General features: G+C 39.5%; 1 protein-coding gene across 1 annotated transcript in view; it reads left to right on the top strand.

The window, feature by feature from the left end:
• The window catches only part of LOC133982539 (anoctamin-1-like), a 205,529-nt gene that overhangs the window by 70,071 nt on the left and 111,485 nt on the right, over positions 1–23,973 (top strand). The window contains exons 5-7 of the mRNA XM_062421594.1: positions 2,177–2,231; positions 9,905–9,953; positions 23,723–23,778. Coding sequence (XP_062277578.1) covers positions 2,177–2,231; positions 9,905–9,953; positions 23,723–23,778 — 160 coding nt within the window. The remainder of the gene's footprint in view (positions 1–2,176; positions 2,232–9,904; positions 9,954–23,722; positions 23,779–23,973) is intronic.

The following is a 23,973-nucleotide window of genomic DNA, read 5'->3' as shown; positions in this document are numbered from 1 at the left end:
GCATACATTGGTACATGTCTCATAAATTGCATCCACGTTTCCCTCAATTGCGTCTTTCCATTGCGTTTTAGTCCCGCGCACCATGGATGCATGGAGAGATGCAAGGAAACCACTTGAGAAAAGAAGAGACAAGGAAAAATGTTTTTAGAGAAATTAGATGTTGTTTCCTCTGAAGCGTCACGTGAAGCAACGTCTGTTTCTGATGACTGATCACAGCTGGCTGATCACAGCCGGCTTCAACAGCTGCAGCAACTTTTGATGGAGTTTGAGTCTGCACACCTGCAGTGTGCTAATACTAATAAAGTTGCACAGTTATCACTGACAGATCAGCAGTGTTTTCTCTCTGCAGACTGTTATATTATATATTATAATACCTGTTTGACAAATACCTGCACATAGATACAAACCTGCATTCCTACTGTGTAGTCTTCTGTGTCATCAGGGACATATAAACTATTCCTACTGGCAGAATGTGTTTATGTTATTTATTCATTATTTGTGTCTATGTATTTGTGTTTATTGATATTCTGACTGTGAATGCATAATTTAATAACCCAGAATATGATAATAAGGGTGTTTTTTGAACACTGAAAATTGTTTATTAGACTTAATGTTTCCGGAAAAATGTATATGATGTAGGGTATCATGTAACTTATATCAAACCTGATGCTCAGGAATTTTCAGCCTCACATTGAAATTGTGTAAATATAAATTTGTTCAAAATGTGACTCTCCCATGCGTTTTTATCTATAACAACATATAATATCCATCCATAATAACAGTTAATGGGGAAAATAACACATCATGTAAAGAAAAATCTTCCTATAAATGAAGTTATTTTTTGTTCCTTTTTTAATTAGACTGACGATTTACAGATTTTTAACTAGCTGGTGAATCAGAAAAGAAAATGTGTACACTTGAGTTTATTCTGTAATCTGTCTCCATTTCTGTGTCAAACCGCAGTGATTTATCTGATCAGTCCAATCAACTGCAGTGACCAATCAATAAATAAAGGGGCATGTTGGCTCATTTTCTCGCCCTGCGGCCCGCGTTGTCTAAATGACAAATGCACTTTCACCTGTCTGTGCGCATTTTGATCTCAAAATGAGGTGTGGTCAGGCGCATTCAATCAATCAATCAATCTTTATTTGTATAGCGCCAAATCACAACAAAGTTATCTCAAGGCACTTTACACATAGAGCAGGTTCTAAACCGTACTCTTCAGGTTTTAATTTTAAAGAGACCCAACATTCCCACATGAGCAAGCATTGGTGGCCTGTTGCTATTTTAAGGCAGAGGAAAGCAAGTGCGCTACTGACAAAAAAACAAACATGTCTGAGGTCACTGGCAAATATTTCACTGTTATTTTAAGGGCGCGTCATCAAAAGTTTAAGCACCTTGTGTTTTTAACGCGTTAACTTTGACAGCCCTAATATATATATATATATATATATATAATACACAGGTGTGCAGATTCAGCTGGAAGTGAACTCTAAACCTCTAAATTCCTAGGCAAGCAAAACACAAGTCTTTCAAAATAAAAGCACATTCAAATGTATGCTTTAAGGCAACACAATTGTATTTAATGTTTGTTGATATTTTTAAAAAGCCTTTTACTATATTGGATGTGATTTGTTTGTTGATATTTGCATATTTTATATTTATTTGTAATCATCTATCAGTGTTAGTAATCTTCTGTACTGTCTTTGCAATATCGTTTTCTGATGTCATGCCAATAAAGCTTATTTGAATTAGCCTTTGTCTGATCACATGGTTGAGGCCCAACAGAGGATAGATGAAGTTTTTTTATCGTGTTTAAAAATGATGGGTTTTGTCCATTATTTTTTCCCCCTACTTACAGTCTTGTGTTCATGGTTTAAATATTATATTTACATAATGTATTTACTTCTTATTAACATTTGTTTACACGTCTATTTCACTGAGCTCTATTTGATACCATATTTTTGCTCCCAATTTTGAACAGGCTCATCTTGATCTATCCAAAATCTAGGCTAAGAGGTCAATTTTGTGGGTAAATGTTTTTTTTGTTGTTTTTTTTAATTGTAGACTGTAATACAGTATATGCTACTCTGTGTAGATATCTTTATGTCTGTTTAGGTTAACTTTAACAAACAGTAACAAATATGTGTGCTTTTGTGTTTTTTTGTGTGTATAGGTTTGACCTCTCAGACAAAGATTACTTCTTCGACAGCAAAACCAGAAGTTCAATAGTAAGTCCACTGAGTTTGCTGTGAATTAACATAGACTGTTTGTAAAAATGGAGGCAGAGCGGTATGATGTCACCCAACGATTTGCATTGGAGTTGGTTTGAAGCCCAGTGTTGCTCCTTATGTTAGTGTGTTTAGAGCCAGGATCTTTCACACTCATGACACATGCCACGCTACCTCAGACCAAAGGTACGCTAGCTTACTGGAAACACAGGGTGGTGTACACTTATGCTAATGTTATTTCAGCTAAATTGCGCCAGCAGGGCAGGTATGGTCATCAGGTAACATTAAACTTAGTGAAATATTGCAATAGTCCAACTCAGTTAAAGGTAGGGTTGGTAATGTTGGAAAGCTAGCAAGAGAGCTAGCAAGATTTGAAAATAGCACCTCCTGTCGCTACCCGATGTGAGTCGCTACCCGATCTGAGTCACACATGCGCAGTAGTGTCCTCCATCGTCCGCCATCTTGGACTGTCATGTACGGCAACTCCGCTTGGAAAAAAAGTCTCCAGACTCAAAACGCGATATGCGAAATAAATATATAAATATAAATAGAATAAATCAATCGTATAAATATATAAATATAAATAGAATAAATCAATCGTATAAGGGTCATTCCACGAAATCGGTACCTTTTCAACTTTCAGAATTTAAAATATAAAATCATTTTTATCACAATTTTAAAAGTATCTATGGAAAGAAGACATATTAAAGTGACAATAAATTATATGGTGCCATCTCAGGCTATTTATTTTTATCTATTTTATGACATGTTATCCACTCCATGATACAATTTATCTGTCAACCCTGTTACGGACAAAATGGTTACTATATAATATATTTGGAATTAGAATTGTTTAACAGTTTACACATGTATGGACAGTATTTCAGTCCCTCATTAAACTGGGATTATTTCAGATTATGAATATATTTTTAAAATTTCAATTTCATCCTTCAGATGACCAAGAAAATAAAAAATTTAAAAAGAGACCACATATTAATTAAGATATATATGTATTTTTATGAGAGAAGTATTGAATAAAAGGTAGTTTCCAAAACATTTTACAGTCTTATTTGGATTGGTAATACCTGGGTGGCCCTTCTAATTATCATTTTTACATTTTTATCAAATTAATGACAGTAACAGGACTGACATATGAAGTAACAGGACTGACAAGAGTAACAGGAATGATGGGACACATTGTTCAGCACACTGTACATATTTGTATCTTTTAAAAACATTACTGCATTTATTATTATTGTTGTTATTATTATACCTTATAAATAACTATCTTTTAAATTGCAGTAGCATGGAATTTGCATAGTTATATTAGTGAAGCATATTGAATTCTAAGAAATGTAATGTTTTGAGGGGTTTGTAGTCGGGATCATGAATTCCAGACAAAGTTCTTTTAGCTGGTATTTGGTTTCCTTTTCTTTAACATTACAAGATAGGGGTGAGGTTCTGTAGTGAAGTATTTACACAAATACATGATTAACAAGAGATTTAGAAGAATGTTACTTTAATTGAAACTGATCCTCACTACACTGGTCAGAGAAATCAACTGGCATTAAAACCAGGCCATAAAGACCTATCACACATCACAAGTCTCTTTGAAGTAGGTAACAAAATTCACATTGAGTTAGGTAAAAACTCCATCAAAGTTAAATAGGTAAATAATAACAAGTGAATGCAAAACCACATTAAAGTAATACTTTCCTGTCACTGAGGGAGGTAGCACTATAGGAAAATGAGATTCAAAACTTAGAATGTAACCATACTATAATTAATGTTAACAAGAAACGGAGATAAAGTGTTGAAAACAGAACAGGAGAACTACTTCACAAATAAATCTATGAATGTGATATGCACATTCAATGGAGAAATCTCTCATTGTACTTTGTAAGATCCAACCATATATCGCTTTGGATCGCCACATGGCGACCAGTGATTGGTAGTGGGGCTGGGATGAAGCGAAGCACATCGTCATAGAGGTACCAGATTACATCATCATGAATAGGCCAATAGAATTAATTTGGACCTCCACTGTGCATACATTTGACCTGGATGTTAGTGTCATCTGTTGCAATGACAATACCTGGGTAAATGTCACCATCATACCTGACCATACACCACTTTCCAATGATGTCTGTACTAGTCCAATCAACTGCACTAGATTGGCTCAGAGTTTGGTCACGCATACTAATAGCATCTGTAAAAGTGTATTGAAGTATACATATAAACAATTTAATCAAAACAACAATATTACATTATCTTTATAATAAGAAAGCAACCTCAATAAAATGTTAGATGCATATACAACAAATGTTACTAAGACTGTAATAAATGCTCATATGTCACCCACATTTCATAATATGGGCATCAGCTCAATGATACAAACAAGATAACTTTTAAAAATGTTAGCAATTTATCTAAATAAACTTTTTAAACTGTGTGACTAGAGTGAAATCTAATCAGTGTCACTCCTGTTACTCTGGAAAAGTAACAGGTTTGACAGTAACAGGATTGACGATTTCGAGCTACTTTGCCCCTAGCTAGCTAATGTCCAAGGTCACAAGAGCACATGTCATACAGTTTGAAAGAATATTACTTGTAGATATGGTAAATATCAAGATATACAAATTATTATTTTAATTAATATGTTACAAATTGGTAACAGTAATGACGCTGTATGATGTCCCCCACCCCAACAATCTCATAAAACAACAAAATTATACATTATAGAAGAGAGAAACTTAGTTGTGTTTTAACTGTTGAAAATCCTCTTCCTGTAAATGATTTAACTTCCTGTGAATGATGTCACTGTTGGAATGTGCCTTTATTTTACAGAGGTTTTTTTGTGTCAGTAACAGGGCTGACATGAAATCAGGGGACACTGATAAAATGATTAAAATTTTATAAAGATGACATGTATTCATGCTGAAAACCTTGCTTAACAATGAGATTACTATTAGAACAATATACAAATGTGAAAATTGTATAATTTTTCCAACAACAAGTAACAACTAAAAAGACCTGAAAAATAACTTTCATAGTGAGGGACAGGCGAAAATCCCTGCCTTATCAACATAAATGCAAATTTAACTATGGAAAGTAATATTTAATTTACTTAAATTTGAGGTAGTGTTGATGATAGAAGACATACTAATGTTAAGTTTTTTAATTATGTGTGTATTTGGTATTATAGTGATTTTATGACAGATTATTTCTCTGGGACGCAAAATGTACCGATTTCACGGAATGACCCATAAATATATAAATATAAATAGTTTTCAGAGGTTAAGAGTAAGTATAAGTAAAGAGTAAGTATAGATATCATAATACTAAATAATAGTAATAATAATTATATCTATCTATCTACTATCTTATCTATCTTTTTTATTTATATATTTATATTATTTTACATTGCATATAATATTACATATTATTTTATATTACATATATATACATATATAACATATATACAACATATATACATCGGGTAGCAACAGCACACAACGCGCAGACTCACACCAGGCAGCGACATTGCGCGAAAAACGTGCTTGTGTATTAATACTTCCAAGGTTACATACAGATGCACAAACTGGTATTGAACTTATATTGTTTCTATACGTTTGTGCGGACTCGCATCCAACTGCTGAAACATGTATGAAATACATCTATCCAACATATAGGAGGTAGTTTGTCCAAGTGGTGTTGCCGTAAGTAGCTGTCCAAGATGGCCGACGATGGCGGACGCTACTGCGCATGTGTGACTCAGATCGGGTAGCGACTCACATCGGGTAGTGACACCTCCTCCTGCCTCCTCTAAGTTCCACCCCGCTGCTCCCCCTCCCGTCACTTAGTCTGTTCAAGCCATGCCCCCACAAACCGGCAACAGCTTGCTTTTCGGTGCGAAGAACATGGATTGGTCGGAGTTTTATCAGTCCTGTGGCTGCCACTGAGGTCTGATTTTTTCCGTTCCTTTTTCTAAAGACATAATGTATTGATACCTTTGATAATAGAAGGACCATTTCACCCAGTATAACAAAAAGGGCTTCTGAACAGGATTACTAACCCTACCTTTAATCCCTGCACCCAGAATCAATCAATCAATCAATCAATCTTTATTTGTATAGCGCCAAATCACAACAAAGTTATCTCAAGGCACTTTACACATAGAGCAGGTTCTAAACCGTACTCTTCAGGTTTTCATTTTAAAGAGACCCAACATTCCCACATGAGCAGCACTTAACGACAATGGCAAGAAAAAACTCCCTTTTAACAGGAAGAAACCTCAGAACCAGGCTCAAAGTGGGCGGCCATCTGCCTCGACCGGTTGGGGTAGAGAGGAGAGAGAGGAAGAATAGGAGAGAGAAGCACATTGAAAATCAACATTGAAGCTAGTAGGTCCGGGACTGGAGTATGTCATCCGGACGTTTACAGGCCCAGATTACCTGTGAGATGAGAAAGCACAGACAACTCCGGGGAAGAAGTTTAGGTTATTGAATGCATTAATAGTACATGAATGTTAATGGATATAGATGGATGGATAGAGAGAGAGAGGAGGAAAGGAAAGTTTTAAGCCTACTCTTAAAAGCAGAGAGGGTGTCTGCCCTCCGGACCAAATCTGGGAGATGGTTCCACAGGAGAGGAGCCTGATAACTGAAGGCTCTGCCTCCCATTCTACTTTTAGAGATACTAGGTACCACAAGTAGACCTGCATGCTGGGAGCGCAGTGTTCTGGTAGGTACATAAGGTACTATAAGCTCTTTAAGATATGATGGCGCCTGACCATTAAGAGCTTTAAAAGTGAGGAGAAGGATTTTAAATTGTATTCTAGATTTTACAGGAAGCCAATGCAGTGAAGCTAAAATAGGAGTAATGTGATCTCTCTTTCTAGTTTTTGTCAGAACGCGTGCAGCTGCATTCTGGACCAGTTGGAGAGTCTTAAGAGACTTGTTAGGGCAGCCTGATAATAATGAATTACAATAATCCAGCCTAGAAGTAACAAATGCATGGATTAGTTTTTCAGCATCATTTTGAGACAGGATGTGTGTAATTTTTGAAATGTTACGCAGATGAAAATAGGCAGTCCTTGAAATTTGTTTTATATGGGAATTAAAGGACAGATCCTGGTCAAATATAACTCCTAGGTTCCTTACAGTAGTACTGGAGGCCAAAGTAATGCCATCCAGAGTAGTTATATCATTAGATAATGTGTTTCTGAGGTGTTTAGGGCCAAGCACAATAACTTCAGTTTGTTCTGAGTTTAATAACAGGAAGTTACAGGTCATCCAGGCCTTTATGTCCTTAATACATGTTTGTAGTTTAGTTAACTGGTTAATTTCATCTGGCTTTATTGATAGATATAATTGAGTGTCGTCGGCATAACAATGAAAATTTGTGTTTCCGAATAATGTTTCCTAAAGGAAGCATATATAAGGAGAATAGTATTGGTCCAAGCACTGAACCCTGAGGAACACCGTGTCTAACTTTTGATTGCATGGAGAATTTATCATTGACATTTACAAAACTGAAATCTATCAGATAAGTACGATTTAAACCAGTTTACTGCTGTTCCTTTAATACCAATTAAATGTTCAAGTCTCTTTAACAGGATTTGATGATCAATAGTATCGAAGGCAGCACTAAGATCTAACAGGACGAGGACAGAGAGAAGTCCATTGTCTGATGAAGTTAAGAGGTCATTTGTAACTTTTACCAGTGCAGTTTCTGTACTATGATGAGCTCTGAATCCAGACTGAAAATCCTCAAATAAGCTGTTATTTAGAAAGTTACACAGCTGATTGGCAACTGCTTTCTCGAGGATCTTATAGAGAAAGGGGAGGTTAGATATGGGCCTATAGTTGGATAAAACCTCTGAGTCAAGAGTTGGCTTCTTAAGAAGTGGTTTAATGACAGCTACTTTAAAAGACTGTGGTACATATCCTGTCACTAAAGACAGATTGATCATATTTAATAAGGAAATGCTAACTGAGGGAAAGACTTCCTTAAGCAGCCTAGTTGGAATCGGGTCTAAGAAACAGGTTGATGGTTTAGAAGAAGTGATCATTGAGGTTAGTTCTATAAGGTCGACTGGAGAGAAACAATCTAAATAAATGTCAGGTTCAACAGCAGTTTCTAAGTTTCCTGTGTTAAAGGATGAATCAGTACTTATTGAGGGCAGGAGGTGATTAATTGTGTCCCTAATAGTTAAGATTTTATCATTAAATAAACTCATAAAGTCATCACTACTGAGAGTTAAAGGAATACATGGATCAGTAGTGTTATGACTCTTTGTCAGTTTAGCCAAAGTGCTGAAAAGAAACCTTGGACTATTTTTATTCTCCTCTATTAGTGATGAGTAGTAGGCGGCTCTGGTGTTATGGAGGTCCTTCTTATATGTTTTAAGACTGTCTTTCCAGGCTAAGTGAGATTCTTCTGATTTAGTGGAACGCCATATTCTTTCTAGTTTTCGTAAAAATTGTTTTAATTGTCTAGTTTGGGAATTATACCAAGGAGCTGGAAGAACAACAGGTGAGCCAATACCGCACTGCCATGTATTGTTTAGGGTCACAATGAAGAGTTCACATGTTTACAGCTCAATATAAACACTAATCAAAAAAGTTAAATGTAATCAAATAACTGATGTGTGCAACAAAGGGAAAGACTGGGTGTAACTGAAACAATAAAAACAAAGTTTCATTTCCTAATCCCACAGAAACTTTATCATTAACATTTTCCTCTCACAAACAAAACACTGTTCACACCCGGCAGTGATTGTTACTTATCACATGATAATATCTGTTACTGCATACACTCAGGTCCATTTGGATCTGTACGGGTATTAGACATATTGACATATAGACCTGAGTCCCACAGCATTAAAGGGAGACCTGAACTGGCCTGATTAAACAGAGTAGAGTTTGGGATTAGTTAAAGTCGGGTACTGGTGTTGGGTTCAGTTCCTCAAAACTGAGTTGACCTTTGAAAACCTCTCATTCAGAATAGACAGATGGGCTATTATGTGTGGTCTCCTGGGGCAAATATGGTGTCATGTGCAGTGACAGCAGTTCACACGGTTAACATTATGACAAAAGGCAGAGGCAGGCTGCTCAAAACAAACCACAGCTGCCATGCTGAGGGAGTTCTATCAGTTAAACTGACTATAGCACTTGGTGGTTTGGGCTGGTGACAGGGAGAACCAGTTGACAATGGATTATACACCGCACAGGTGGGTGGTCCAGAGGTCCACAGTGATGAAAGTATAACATAATGTACAGAGCTGACAGAAAAAGGCTGACAGGGCACAAGTGCCCACAAGACATCAAAGCAACTTCATTTCTTATGTATACAACATTCACCTTGACCACCGGCACACTTATTTGAGGGCCCACATTTTAAGACCATAATGACTCATCTAGAAGAAGGATTGATTTAGTATTTCTAGAGAGAAGTTGGCATATTTTGAAAGGGAGTCAAAGGAGACAGGGCCTTTTTGTGGACAGCATCTTGCAGCAGTTGTTGGCATTGTTCAATTTAACAACCAGACCTCAAAATGAGTTCATTATTTTAATTGCAGATTAGATCTTAGATTTACTATACACAGTTTTTTCACCTGAACATGTTTTTCAGCAGCATGTTGAATGACTTTTTTTTTAATCCACTTTCAGGTATTTGAGATACTCAAAAGAACAAAATGCAAAGCCAAGTACAGCATGGGTAAGTCTGGATCTTTGTCTCTCACTGCTTGACAAAACAAAGGTTTGTGTGTGTAAAAACGTGTGCAAACTTGACATCACCCACAAAAAAATGTGCAGGCTGATCACACTGAGGCTTGCATCTTTCAAATGTGCAAGATAATACATACTGTTCATTTAGTATGTTTGCCATAATGAATATGCAATATGGATCGTTTTAAACCCCAGTGTGTAAAATACAGGGAGGAGAAATGCAAATATGTTATTTAGCACACGCATTGTGATTGACCAAACCCGAAGGTAATTTTGCTGACGGTAACTGGGCCTTTAAATAATACCTTTGAAGGGCAGGTATTAACAGGCTGCGCACAGATAACAGCTGTTACTGTGGTGAGGAGGAGACAGAGGCACAGGGACAGAATACGCAGAGAACAGATTTTTTCCACCCGTGTTTTTCCAGCCTCTAGCTCCCTCCTTGTTCCTCTCTGCTGCGCTGCAGCTCTGCCTTCTAAGCCCCTCCCCACAGTGGAACTGCACCGTGCACGCTGCACGCATTTGAAGGCTCGTCCCCACAGTAAGGGCTGATACATAGTTGACGCAAAGGCACGCAAACTCATCTCGATGCATCAAGACGCATTGGCCCCCATGATGCATCACGACGCATTGGCCGCCATCATGCGTGCCTGCGTCACAAAATGTGTAGTCAGATTTTTGAATACGCGACGCATGTAATACCATCCGTCGCCGTGGGAGGTGGTAATGCATGTAATGCACTTAATATTAACCACTTTGTTATACAACAGAAGAAGACTGTATGAAACATGGAGGGTGAAGAGGACAAATTATGCGAACTTGTGCGGGCATACCCACATTTATATGACACTTCCACATCCCTACACTCAAATAAGATTGCCATAGAGAATGCGTGGATAGAAATTGCTGTCGCAATGGGAAAGAGCGTAGAAACTGTCAAAAAAGACTGGAAGAATGTGGGGGACATATTCGGTAGGGCACATAAAAAGTGGAAGGCGGCGTGCAAAAGTTGTGCGGGGCAAATTAGTTTTGGCTATCCTAAAATCTTGACTCGACTCAGTTGGCTTAGTGAACATATCAAGCATCGGACTTCTGAGTCCAATTTTGCGGTATGTCTTCAACCAGTTATCTGTCCGTTTTGTGTGTGGGCGTGCGTGTGTAGTAGGGATTAATATTTTTCCCAAAAATATGACATGACATTTTAAATCCCAGGAAAATAATCCAGTTTTCCCAGGAATCTTTAGTTTAGCCCTGGTCATTGCAAGCAACACTGAATGCAACAAGGTGATATGCTTATATTATACATATACACTCACCGGCCACTTTATAAGTTACACCTTGCTAGTACCGGGTTGGACCCCCTTTTGCCTTCAGAACTGCCTTAATCCTTCGTGGCATAGATTCAACAAGGTACTGGAAACATTCCTCAGAGAGTTTGGTCCATATTGACATGATAGCATCACGCAGTTGCTGCAAATTTGTCGGCTGCACATCCATGATGCGAATCTCCCGTTCCACCACATCCCAAAGGTGCTCTATTGGATTGAGATCTGGTGACTGTGGAGGCCATTTGAGTACAGTGAACTCATTGTCATGTTCAAAAAACCAGTCTGAGATGATTCGCGCTTTATGACATGGCGCGTTATCCTGCTGGAAGTAGCCATCAGAAGATGTGGTCATAAAGGGATGGACATGGTCAGCAACAATACTCAGGTAGGCTGGGGCGTTGACACGATGCTCAATTGGTACTAAGGGGCCCAAAGTGTGCCAAGAAAATATCCCCCACACCATTGTACCACCACCACCAGCCTGAACCGTTGATACAAGGCAGGATGGATCCTTGCTCATGTTGTTTATGCCAAATTCTGACCCTACCATCCGAATGTCGTAGCAGAAATCGAGACTCATCAGACCAGGCAACCTTTTTCCAATCTTCTATTGTCCAATTGTGGTGAGCCTGTGCGAATTGTTTGTGTGATTGTGCCTCAGTTTCCTGTTCTTAGCTGACAGGAGTGGCACCCGGTGTGGTGTTCTTCTGCTGTAGCCCATCCGCCTCAAAGTTCGACGTGTTGTGCGTTCAGAGATGCTCTTCTGCATACCTCGGATGTAACGAGTGGTTATTTGAGTTACTGTTGCCTTTCTATCAGCTTGAACCAGTCTGGCCATTCTCCTCTGACCTCTGGCATCAACAAGGCATTTGCGCCCACAGAACTGCTGCTCACTGGATATTTTCTCTTTTTCGGACCATTCTCTGTAAACCCTAGAGATGGTTGTGCGTGAAAATCCCAGTAGATCAGCAGTTTCTGAAATACTCAGACCAGCCCGTCTGGCACCAACAACCATGCCACGTTCAAAGTCACTTAAATCACCTTTCTTCCCCATTCTGATGCTCGGTTTGAACTGCAGCAGATCGTCTTGACCAAGTCTACATGCCTAAATGCATTGAGTTGCTGCCATGTGATTGGCTAATTAGAAATTTGCGTTAACGAGCAGTTGGACAGGTGTACCTAATACAGTGGCCGGTGAGTGTAGGTTCCTAATCTGACCTTATTGGGGTAATATTTTTCATCATTATTAAGGCAGGAGAACACAATTTATGTCCATCAAAATTATAATGAACAGACTATAGGTTTAAGATTAGATTGCATTCAGCGCGCTGCGTGGACTTTGTTACATCTGCTACTCTGCTGCTACCAGAATTATGAAAGGCCAAGTTTATTGTCTGTGACTCATCATAAAAGTGATTTTTTTCAAATCGAAATTCATTCAATTCATTAAAGTACGTATTTTGGTGATTTCTAAGCCATTCAGTTAAACTAAATCATAAATGTTAAATAAATAAATAAATACTGAAAATACTTTTCAGATGGGTTTAACCATAAGGAGATAGGGTTACAAACAGATGGATGTTTGATTTTAAGAGTGGACTATGTAATTTATCCACATATATGTCTGTATAGGCACTAGATGAGGGAAACGATGAGGGCTATGAGGAGGAGGATGAGGAGGAAAGCGTCAATGCTCAGGGATATCACTCAGCTCTATCTGTCCCCAACCCCGCCTCATCCCTATCCCAGTGTTCTACCTCATCCCTTCCATCACCCTCCCCTCCCACCACCACCATCCTGACACCAGTGGCTCCGACCTTATCCTCACCATCTCACTCTCCAATCATTAAGACAGTCGTGGCTTCAGCCTCTTTGCCATCCACTTCATCTCACCCCCTACCACACCCACATCATCAGCCTCCTGTTGTAAAAGGAAGCGCAAGAGCAACAGGCCGACTAGGGATCCATTTGAGGAAGCCCTCCTCAAGAGGCTGCAGGAGATACAGCAGGAGACAGAGAGGGAAAGAGAGAGGGAGAAAGAGAGGCAGAGCGAGTGGAGCGACATACATTTCACCTTTTGCAATTACCTGTGCACTTTTTTACAAGATCTCACTCGAGAACAGAGCACTATATTGATGCGCGATAACAAACAGCTGATGCGGCAATATGAACCCTTTTAGGCTGCAGGGATTGTCATTTGTTATATATTTACAACGTTCATAAAGTTCCGTCTTGCCGAAATTAAAATGAATTGTCTTTCACGTCCACTTCCATTTCAATATTGGACAGGTTACTGTTCAGGAGCCTATGGTTTCTAAATGTGTGGGATGATGAGTTGTGCTTATTATAAATAAATAAACCCCTTTTCATAACATTTCAGACTTCTGGGTATTATTATAGGCTTATTATACCTCATCATTATAGGCAGTTGCCGTTATAAACAAACCTAAACAGGGAGCGAGAACTTCGGTAAATGCGCTTCCTATCTGGTAGGTTCTTGCCTTCAATGAGAAGAAAAATACGTGTCATGCAGAAACTAAACAAATGAATTAATAACAACGTAAATTAACACATAGGCCTAATTGTATGGTTTAATTTTATTTATTTATTGTAAGATATAGCCTAGTCCTAATTTTTCTAGAATTTCTAAATGTAATACAGTCATTGTACAGGCCCAGGCTATGGAAAGGCCAACTGGCTACAATTGCACACACGAGTGTGCGGCAGTGGGTATGTGCATCAATTTGAGGCAAATGCCTCATCACCCAGGAAAACAAAAGGACCGGGCGTTGTGGTGCCTGGTAGAAGGGCAGGAGCAGGGAGATGGAGTTTACCCTCTGTCAGACTAGACCCAAGGGTGCTGCGGTGAAACACTCCATCGCTCTCCTGCCCGTATGCGGCAACATCCACATATAAGAAGCGGTAGTTCGCATCAGCGGCAGCCATCAGGACAATTGAAAAAAATCCCTTGTAATTAAAGTAGTCACTGCCAGATTGTGCTGGTGCTCTGCTGCGAATGTGTTTCCCATCTATCGCTCAAACACACAGGGGGAACTTCCACTGCCTACAAAAGTCCTCCGCGAGCTTCATTCACTCAACCCCCAAAGGAAAGGCCACGAAGTCCGCCTAAAGGGCATCCCAGATGGCACAGCACATCTCTTCTGTAATGGCCCAGACGGTGCTTGTGCCCATCTTATAACAGAGAATGCCTGCTGGCTGAAAGCAGTTGACAGGTATCTCAAAGTCAAAGCCAACTTTTGAGCGATGCCAACCGGGTTCCGATGATTCCCCGGGGGCTCCGGAAGAAAGCGGGCCACTCTCGCAAGGAGGTCATCAAATTTTGGCACTGACATCCGAAAATATTGGAGATGCCTCTTCTCGTCCAGGCTTCGCATGGGTTGAACCAGAGACACAAAGTCACCATCCTGGTCCCCACTGCAATTAAGAGGGTGGACATACCACCGTCTCTTATTGTGTCTCGCATGCTTGTTTTTTGGCCGGTGCTGATTTAACAACAAAATAATCCACTCCTCCTAGTAGCCATTTTGCGATGTCACCAGTGACTCTGCTACCCCCTGTTGTGTGAGTGGTGTATTGCATTTCATGTATGGCCCTTGTGGCTTGTGTCCACTGTGTACACTATGAAAGGAAGTGCGTGGCTTGCGTTGCTTGCTTGCGTCAATTATGAATCTGGCCTAAGAGAGGAAATCTGTTTGACCGAGTGAGAGCAAAGCAGACGCTGCACGGGGGAGGAGCTGCCGAGTGAGAGCATGCGCTGTGCGGGGGAGGGGGGCTGCCAGCAGCGCGTCTACAGCGTCATGACACTCCTCTGGGCTCTGATTGGTTTTTTCACTCAGGAGCGATGGATTCTTGCAAATCATTTTATGACCACTGGATGGACCCAGAGACAGTGAATTAAGTCACAGTTTATCTGTATCTTATTCTACTGTCAGATTATAATGACAATTTTAGCAAATACAACAAGAAAATAGTTACAGACTGCAGCTTTAAGACACAAAACCCTCATTTAAATAATGCTGTCTGCACCTGTTGCACTTTACGCAGTTATTCTTAGTAAATCACCCACAAAACGCATGCTAACTAAACGTGCAATCTATTGCACTGCACATGCAATTTAGTACCCTTTATTTGGGATCTTAGTAAATCAGGCCCTGTGTGTATGTGTGTAAGTATTAAAACTTGAATACTATGAGTAATGCTTGCTAATCATAATCCAGGTCTCAGGTATATGCTTGTATTTCGATTTAATCTAAGACCAAAAGTATTTATTTAAAAAATATATTACCCATATGCCTCGTAGACCTAGTTCTGGTCCTCATTCATTTGCTTCAATGACACTACTGTGTTACGTAGCCATTGACATTTTTTTCTTTCTTTTTGAAACAGTCTTATTTTTATGTATCATTATCAAGAGTTGGTTTAAGTGTTTTTTCACCCATCACAATGTCAAGTTGTATAAAATTGGGGATCACAAAACAAACATTGCACAACCAGAAGAAGTACAAAAACACTGAGAGATATTTGAGACTATTGACAATAAGCTAAATATCAAAATAATGACTACAAACAGATTGAAAAGGGTAATAAAAAATGTGATGAACAACTGCAGGACAAAATCAATTATATTGTCCATAGTGTTTTCCAAGGGAATTTTTGTCTAGATGGTGGTCTGTTTGTAACAAACTACCTCATGCCCATGTTCAACCGGTAAAAATCTTGATTTAAAAGTCAGAAGAGGAGGTTGGGAAAGACTGGCAAATAGAAGGCTTTAGTTCATTGATCCTGCCTGATGATCAGCTTCATTCAGAACTATGGAGCTGATCAGATTAAAATGTCTACATGATATGAATCAAAGTTTAACTGGGAGATTTTTTAATTGATGTGAGGTGATCAGCTGATCTTTTCTCTGGAGAAGGGACTTCATTATGTGGTTCTGGCTGTCATACAGTGGTGTTACAGTGTGACGTGCCTTTTCACTCACAAACACGCTTTCTGAACGCAGAAAACTGCTGCAGAGAACACATTAACCAGAAACAAACTTTCTATTTTAGCTGTTGCAACAGTAATCCAAAGCGTTTCTCCTTCTCTATTAACTTGGCAATGCTTACTGGTCATAGTATATAGCATAGCATTAGCATAGTATAGCAGACCCTCTATCTTCTATCAATGTATATGTATCTGCTTTGTTTTAATGTGATTCACACACATACTGGAGGTACTCGCTGGAGATGGGTCCAAAGCAGAATTTTTGCTTCTCTTTTAAATCAACCATGTCTACCATGCTGCAGAGGAAAAAACGACATGACAAAAGACGAGCAGCAGCACATTTCAGGTGTGTCTGAGTTTACGGTAATGTGATGTCTGAAGCACCTGATGATAGACGGTCTCTATATTCCAGCTGCAGACGTGTTGCAGCAGCAGTGAAACCCGTCGCTCTTTTACAGTCGTGGTTTTTAGTTTTTGTAGAAAAAAGCTGCTCAGGTTAACTTCACAGACTTTTTTTCTGGCCATAGTCATGGCGCTGCTTGCATTTTGTTTGGAGGTGTGCGCACTTCGGCGGAGACAGACGTGCCAGGGGAATTTCAAAATAAAAGCCTGTCTTAAATGATCTATGTCTGATCGATGTTTTCATTTTGCATCGATGCTATTGGCTTGTTGCTCATTAAATCGATGTATCGGTGAAGATTGGTGTATCGTTACACCCCTAGTGTCAGTCTCGTCAGCCCTGCCCTGTCTCCAGTGTCTTGCCAGCCAATCACTCCTAGCCTACTCTTGTGTCTTGTCATCTGTTCCCCATTCCCTCGTTAGACATGTTAGTTTTTAAGTCTTAGTTTTCTTTTCAGTCTTTGTTGGATGCTTTATATAGTTTTGCCAGTTCTTGTCAGGTTCCTGTCAGGTTTTTTTTTATTGATTCTGATCTGCTCAGCGCTCAGCTCTTTTGCTTTTTTTACACAAGTCCTGGAAGTGAAACCTTTTTCTGCAGCCCTGTCTTCAGTCTCCTGCATTAGGGTCCACCTGCTCCATTCCCTTACATGACAATATAAAGGATATTTCTTTGTTCATATTTCCTTTGTACAGTCAAAATTTAATTTCAAGTTTAATATCCCATTTTTAAACTTTGTATTCATTCGGCAAATTAAGATTCCAATTTAATTTTAATATTACTTCATTTCATTATTATTACTTTAATCTTTTCTATTTTCATTCTCTGTTGTCTTATTTGGGTACAAATACCAAGACCCATTCTTTGTATGCTTGCACTACCTTTGGTACGGTTTGATAGATAGATAGATAGATGTAAACTTTAATGATCCCCTTGGGGAAATTTAGGGTGTTTGGTTTCACATACGCATATTTCTAAACAAACCAAAATACGTAATGACTACTCCTCATAGATCACTTTGGTGCCTATCATCTTCGTTTCCCTCTTTTGTTTACGGAGCCCCTCTGGTGTCATGGTCAAAAAAAAAAAAATTGTGGCCACAATATAGCTATAACCTGCGCACGAAATACTAATTAGTAATATTAATATTAATATCATTCCTCAGTGCCCTCGTATTTCTGGTGACAGCTGCACATTGTAGAGCTCTGAAACTTTAAACTTGATGCAGCTGATTTAAACATTATGCTCAAGCTCTGACACTGTCCTATGAAATCACTTTAGTCTTTGGCAAACCAAAGTGGAATGATTTTTATTGATCAGATATTATCTGTGGTAATAAGGGATTGCGCAATTTTCCAATCAGGGTTCTATTAGCTGTAATATAGCAGTGTAAAACCGACTTCAGCAAATCAGGACCAAGCATAAAACACCATCAAAGTGTTAAAATAATGCTTTGAAGGAATTATAGCACATTTCATCTGCAGGTAAACGTCAGACTGATCAATAATATAGTGAACTTTTAATATTGTTGTCCAAAGAACACTACAGACACATTCAGTCAGATCAACAACAACCTGCAAATCAATACAAACTAGATTCTGATCACTGATAGGCTATAGGTTCCCTTGGCAACGTGATACATACATTGAGCGCTACTGTAACTGCACGGCTTCGTCCGGTGGCATCATTAAAAGCTGCGGTTCATATAGCCCATGTATTCCCTCAGCTGAGAGTCTGACACACATGATGCTACTTTCAAAGGAGATGATCAGTGAAAAAGGCTTTTTAAGCTGATTTCAAGCTGAAACTGTGAACAGAATTTGGTCCAGACGTAGCAGGTTCTAGAGAAAGTGCGCTCGATTTGCTTACCCAGCTGTCCAGGAATGATATTAATATTATTAATTAGGCTAGTATTTCGTGCGCACGTTATACCTATTTCGTAGCCACGAATTAGTATTTTGTGCACACGTTATAGCTATATTGTGGCCACAATTTAATCATGACACCAGAGGGGCAAAAAATCGCTGGACAAAGTCTAGTTTTGCTGCAAGCCAAATTTCAGACAGAATTTATATAAATATAGAATATAAATATTAGGGCCGTCAGCGTTAAAGCTGCAGTCCGTAACTATTTTTGTGTTATATTTGCTAAAATTGTCATTATGATCTGACAGTAGAATAAGATACAAACAAGCTGTGACATAAGTCTCTAGGTCCACCCAGTGGTCGTAAAATGATTTGTAAGAATCCATTCGCTCCCAAGTAAAATAACCAATCAGAGCCCGGAGGACTGTCAATGACACTGTACACACGCTTCTGGCAGCCCCCCTCCCCCGCACAGTGCGTGCTCTCACTCTGCAGCGCTCCTGCCCCGTGCAGCACTTGCTCCCACTAGTCAAACAGGTTTCCTCTCTTACTTTGAGGATGAGTCTTCACGTGTGTGCAGCATGCACAGCAGGTTCCTCTGTGGGGAGGGGCTTATAAGGGAGAGCTGCAGCACAGCAGAGAGGAAGAAGGAGGGACCTGAAGGCTGTACTCGTTTTCTGGCTAAGTCCACTTTTTTTCTCAAAACTACAGACTGCAGTTTTAACACGTTAATCGCGTTGTGATTAAGGAACGAGCATAATTTTATTTTGTTTAATTGAATTAATCTCTCCTCACTGACTCACTCACTGTCTCAGATTGCTGTTATAATGGACCTCTGTAAACTGTGCACAGTGCACAGCATGTGTTCATATGTCAGGAGTCTCACTGCTGCTGTCATATTCCTGCACTGTCTGCACACATTGTTGGGCCTTTCTTTGTTGGAGGATTTTGATATGAACAGGGCAGTATGGGGCGCAAACACCAAAAGAAATAACAAAAGGTCGGTTTTCAATAACTTATTTGCAAGTCAGGTTTTCTTTTTATAATGTCACTGAGGTTGAAACAAGTAACGAGCCTGTTTTGACAATGTAAGGAGAAGAAAGTCCAGATACTATTTGTGTTCAAATGTAGGTAGGAAAAGTAGAAAGTCGTCAGAAAAATATAAAGTAAAGCACAGATACCTGGAAAATCTACTGAAGTACAATAACGAAGTACATACTTACTTCCCACCTCTGCTAATTTTTGGCAAATATTACTGTTTGAAAACGAGGTGCGGCTGCGACTGGAAAATAATCTGAATTTACGGGAGTCGCCGAAGACGCATTGCACATCACTTCAGGAAGAAATATAAATGAAATATAAAATACACTATATTGCCAAAAGTATTCACTCACCCATCCAAATTATTAAAATCAAGTATTCCAATCACTTCCATGGCCACAAGTGTATACAATCAAGTACCAAGGCATGCAGACTGTTTCTACAAACATTTGTGAAAGAATAGGTCGCTCTCAGGAGCTCAGTGAATTCCAGCGTGGTACTGTGATAGGATGCCACCTGTGCAACAAGTCCAGTCGTGAAATTTCCTCGCTCCTAAATATTCCATAGTCAACTGTCAGTGGTATTATAACAGAGTGGAAGCAATTGGGAACGACAGCAACTCAGCCACGAAGTGGTAGGCCACGTAAAATGACGGAGCGGGGTCAGCAGATGCTGAGGTGCAGAGGTCGCCAACTTTCTGCAGAGTCAATCGCTACAGACCTCCAAACTTTATGTGGCCTTCAGATTAGCTCAAGAACAGTGCGTAGAGAGCTTCATGGAATGGGTTTCCATGGCCGAGCAGCTGCATCCAAGCCATACATCACAAAGTGCAATGCAAAGCGTCGGATGCAGTGGTGTAAAGCATGCCGCCACTGGACTCTAGAGCAGTGGAGAAACGTTCTCTGGAGTGACAAATCGCGCTTCACCATCTGGCGATCTGGTGGACGAGTCGGGGTTTGGCGGTTGCCAGGAGAACGGTACTTGTCTGACTGCATTGTGCCAAGTGTACAGTTTGGTGGAAGGGGGATTATGGTGTGGGGTTGTTTTTCAGGAAGTGGGCCTGGCCCCTTAGTTCCAGTGAAGGGAACTCTTAATGCTTCAGCATACCAAGACATTTTGGACAATTCCATGCTCCCAACTTTGTGGGAAGAGTTTGGGGATGGCCCCTTCCTGTTCCAACATGACTGTGCACCAGTGCACAAAGCAAGGTCCATAAAGACATGGATGAGAGAGTTTGGTGTGGATGAACTTGACTGGCCTGCACAGAGTCCTGACCTCAACCAGATAGAACACCTTTGGGATGAAATAGGGCGAAGACTGAGAGCCAGGCCTTCCCGTCCAACATCAGTGTGTGACCTCACAAATGCGCTTCTGGAAGAATGGTCAAAAATTCCCATAAACCTTGTGGAAAGCCTTCCCAGAATAGTTGAAGCTGTTATAGCTGCAAAGAGTGGACCGACGTCATATTAAACCCTATGGATTAAGAGTGGGATGTCACTTAAGTTCATATGCGAGTCAAGGCAGTCGAGCCAATACTTTTGGCCATACAGTGTATATGAAATTAAATGTATAATTGTATCCACAATTCAGTGCCCCCATACACATAATTCATTACAACCTCTTTTGGTGGTCTCGGACCAGTTAATTTGGTGCAGACCTGAGTGCGATTGTTGCATTCTGACCGACGCAAACAAATCGAAACAAGGGGTCAAACGAACTACGGTTGGATTAAAACGCCCTAAAACTGTTAGCCTTAACATTAACCTATGGTATTGTTGAGTTATCAAGGACACTTTGTGTTGAGAAATTTGATAGAGATCATTAAAGGAAAACATTAACATGGTGACATTGAGGTAATTACTTCCAGGAAGTGGGTCCTCCATTCAGCCAATCGCAAAGCTTCAAATTCTCAATTTTAAATTCAGTTGATCCCTGGCACATTCTAAAAACTGTTTACATTCATGAAAGAAGGGTTGAGCTGCATTCACAGTGCGTAATGGAGACCATAGCATCAACCTGGAACGCCTGAAGATAGTGAAGTTTGATTAGGACTGAAGCAGAACCCGTAGGAAAAGTTTTGTTCTATTGAATTGACATAATGTAATTAATTTCCTTTAGACACATGTGCACTGACAAATTTTGAATGTGACATAGAGTTTACAAGAACAGTGTTGGGTAAATGTTGCAGGGAACCTAAACTGAATCAAATTATTTGCAAAAGTAACACTTCACTGAAAGTTTGTTAATACCATGTGTTCACATCAAAAATGCTTACTCAGAATTTTGACTGCTGGGATGCACGCACTAGTCGCAAAATTTGAGACACATAACCATCCAGAGGTAGCTTATTAATAAACAATAGGATTCAGATGCCTCCAGACTCAATTCATTTGTTGTGGTCACGTTCATTGGGTACATTTCAAGTCTTAAATTGCATCCACGTTTCCCTCACTTGCGTGTTTTCCTTGGGTCTTAGTCCCGTCAAAATTGGATGCATGGAGGGACGAGGAAGGAAACAACTCGAGGAGAGAGGAGATGAGGAAATATGATTTTAGAGACACAATCTGAAGTGTCACGTGAAACCATGTCTATTTCTGATGACGCACAGCTGGATAAGCTGTCAGTCGATTTCTGCTGCTGTAGCGACTTTTGATGGAGTTTGTGTCTGCACACTGTGCTAACACTAATGTTGCACAGCTACCACTGGCAGAGCAGTAGTGTTTTCTCTGCTGCCTGTTATATTTTATATAACCTGTTTGACGAACACCTGCACATAGATAAAACCTGCATTCCTACTGTGTAGTCTACTGTGTCCTACATAGAGACACATGAACTATTACTATTGGCAGATTGTGTCTGTTATTTATCAATCAATCAATCAATCAATCAATCAATCTTTATTTGTATAGCGCCAAATCACAACAAAGTTATCTCAAGGCACTTTACACATAGAGCAGGTTCTAAACCGAACTCTTCAGGTTTTAATTTTAAAGAGACCCAACATTCCCACATGAGCAGCACTTAGTGACAATGGCAAGAAAAAACTCCCTTTTAACAGGAAGAAACCTCAGAACCAGACTCAAAGTGGGAGAACATCTGCCTCGACCGGATGGGGTAGAGGGGAGAGAGAGGAAGAATAGGAGAGAGAGAGAAGCACATAGAAAATAAACATTGAAGCTAGAAGGTCCGGGACTGGAATCTGTCATCCGGACGTCTACAGGCCCAGATTACCTGTGAGATGAGAAAGCACAGATAACTCCGGGGAAGAAGTGTAGGTTATTGAATGCATTAATAGTACATGAATGTTAATAGTACATGAATGTTTATTCATTATTTGCATCTGTATTTATTGATATTCTGGTTGTAAATGCAATAACCCAGAATATGATCAGTGTGTTTGTTTGAGCCCTGAAGATTGTTTACTGGGCTAAATGTTTCCAGGAAAAATTTAAATGATGTAACTAATCAAACCTGACACTCAGGAATGTTCAGCCTCACATGGAAATTACGACAAATTATTCAAAATATAAATATTTAAATGTGTTACTTGCTGACAAACTCACCCTTATGTTAATTTGATCCATTATAACACATCATTTACATCCATATTTAACAGTTAATGAGGGAAATAACATCATGAAAAGAAAAATCTTCCTACTAAATGAAGAAAGTTGTTAATGGACCTTTTGTTGATCAGATTGACGATTAACATATATTAACTAGATGGTGAATCAGAAAACAAAATATAAAATTTGGGAGTGATACACTTGAGTTTGTTCTGTAATCTGTCTCCACTTCTAATTCAAACTGAAGAGATCCTGTGATGTATCAGATCGGTCCGATCAGCTGCAGCTGCCAATCAATAAATAAAAGGGTGTATTAGACTTCAGTGGAGGCTGCTCTCGTGTTTCCTCACTCATAGCTGCTCAGAGATCCCTCCTTGCTCCTTGGAGCCAAAATAAGAGACTCAGGAAGGCATCAAAATGGCATGGTTCGGAACAACTTTTGGTTCAGGCGAGAAGCGAAGAAACATCAATCAGAGAGACTTGAGATGTACTTGTATTTTGAATTTAAAGATGTGACACCTGCATTAACACCTGTATTTGTGTTCTCTCTGTAGGTATCACCAGTCTCCTGGGTAGTGGTGTCTACACAGCAGCCTATCCCCTTCATGATGTAAATAGTATCCTGGTACTATAAATCTTATAGGTGGTACTAGTTACAAATGAATTGAAGTTGTTGTTATCAGTTACATTTGTATTAGTTGGAAAACATGCCAGCACTAGGAAACTACTAACAACTAAAACTACTGAAGTAGTTCATCTCCGATTAAGAAATCCTGGTTTAATCTGCAGTCAAGTTTCGTCTCTC

This window comes from Scomber scombrus, chromosome 6, assembly GCF_963691925.1.
Source record: "Scomber scombrus chromosome 6, fScoSco1.1, whole genome shotgun sequence".
In the NCBI taxonomy this organism is placed as follows: domain Eukaryota; kingdom Metazoa; phylum Chordata; class Actinopteri; order Scombriformes; family Scombridae; genus Scomber; species Scomber scombrus.
The sequence above is the reverse complement of the archived record's forward strand: the minus strand, read 5'-3'. Positions and strand labels throughout refer to the sequence as shown.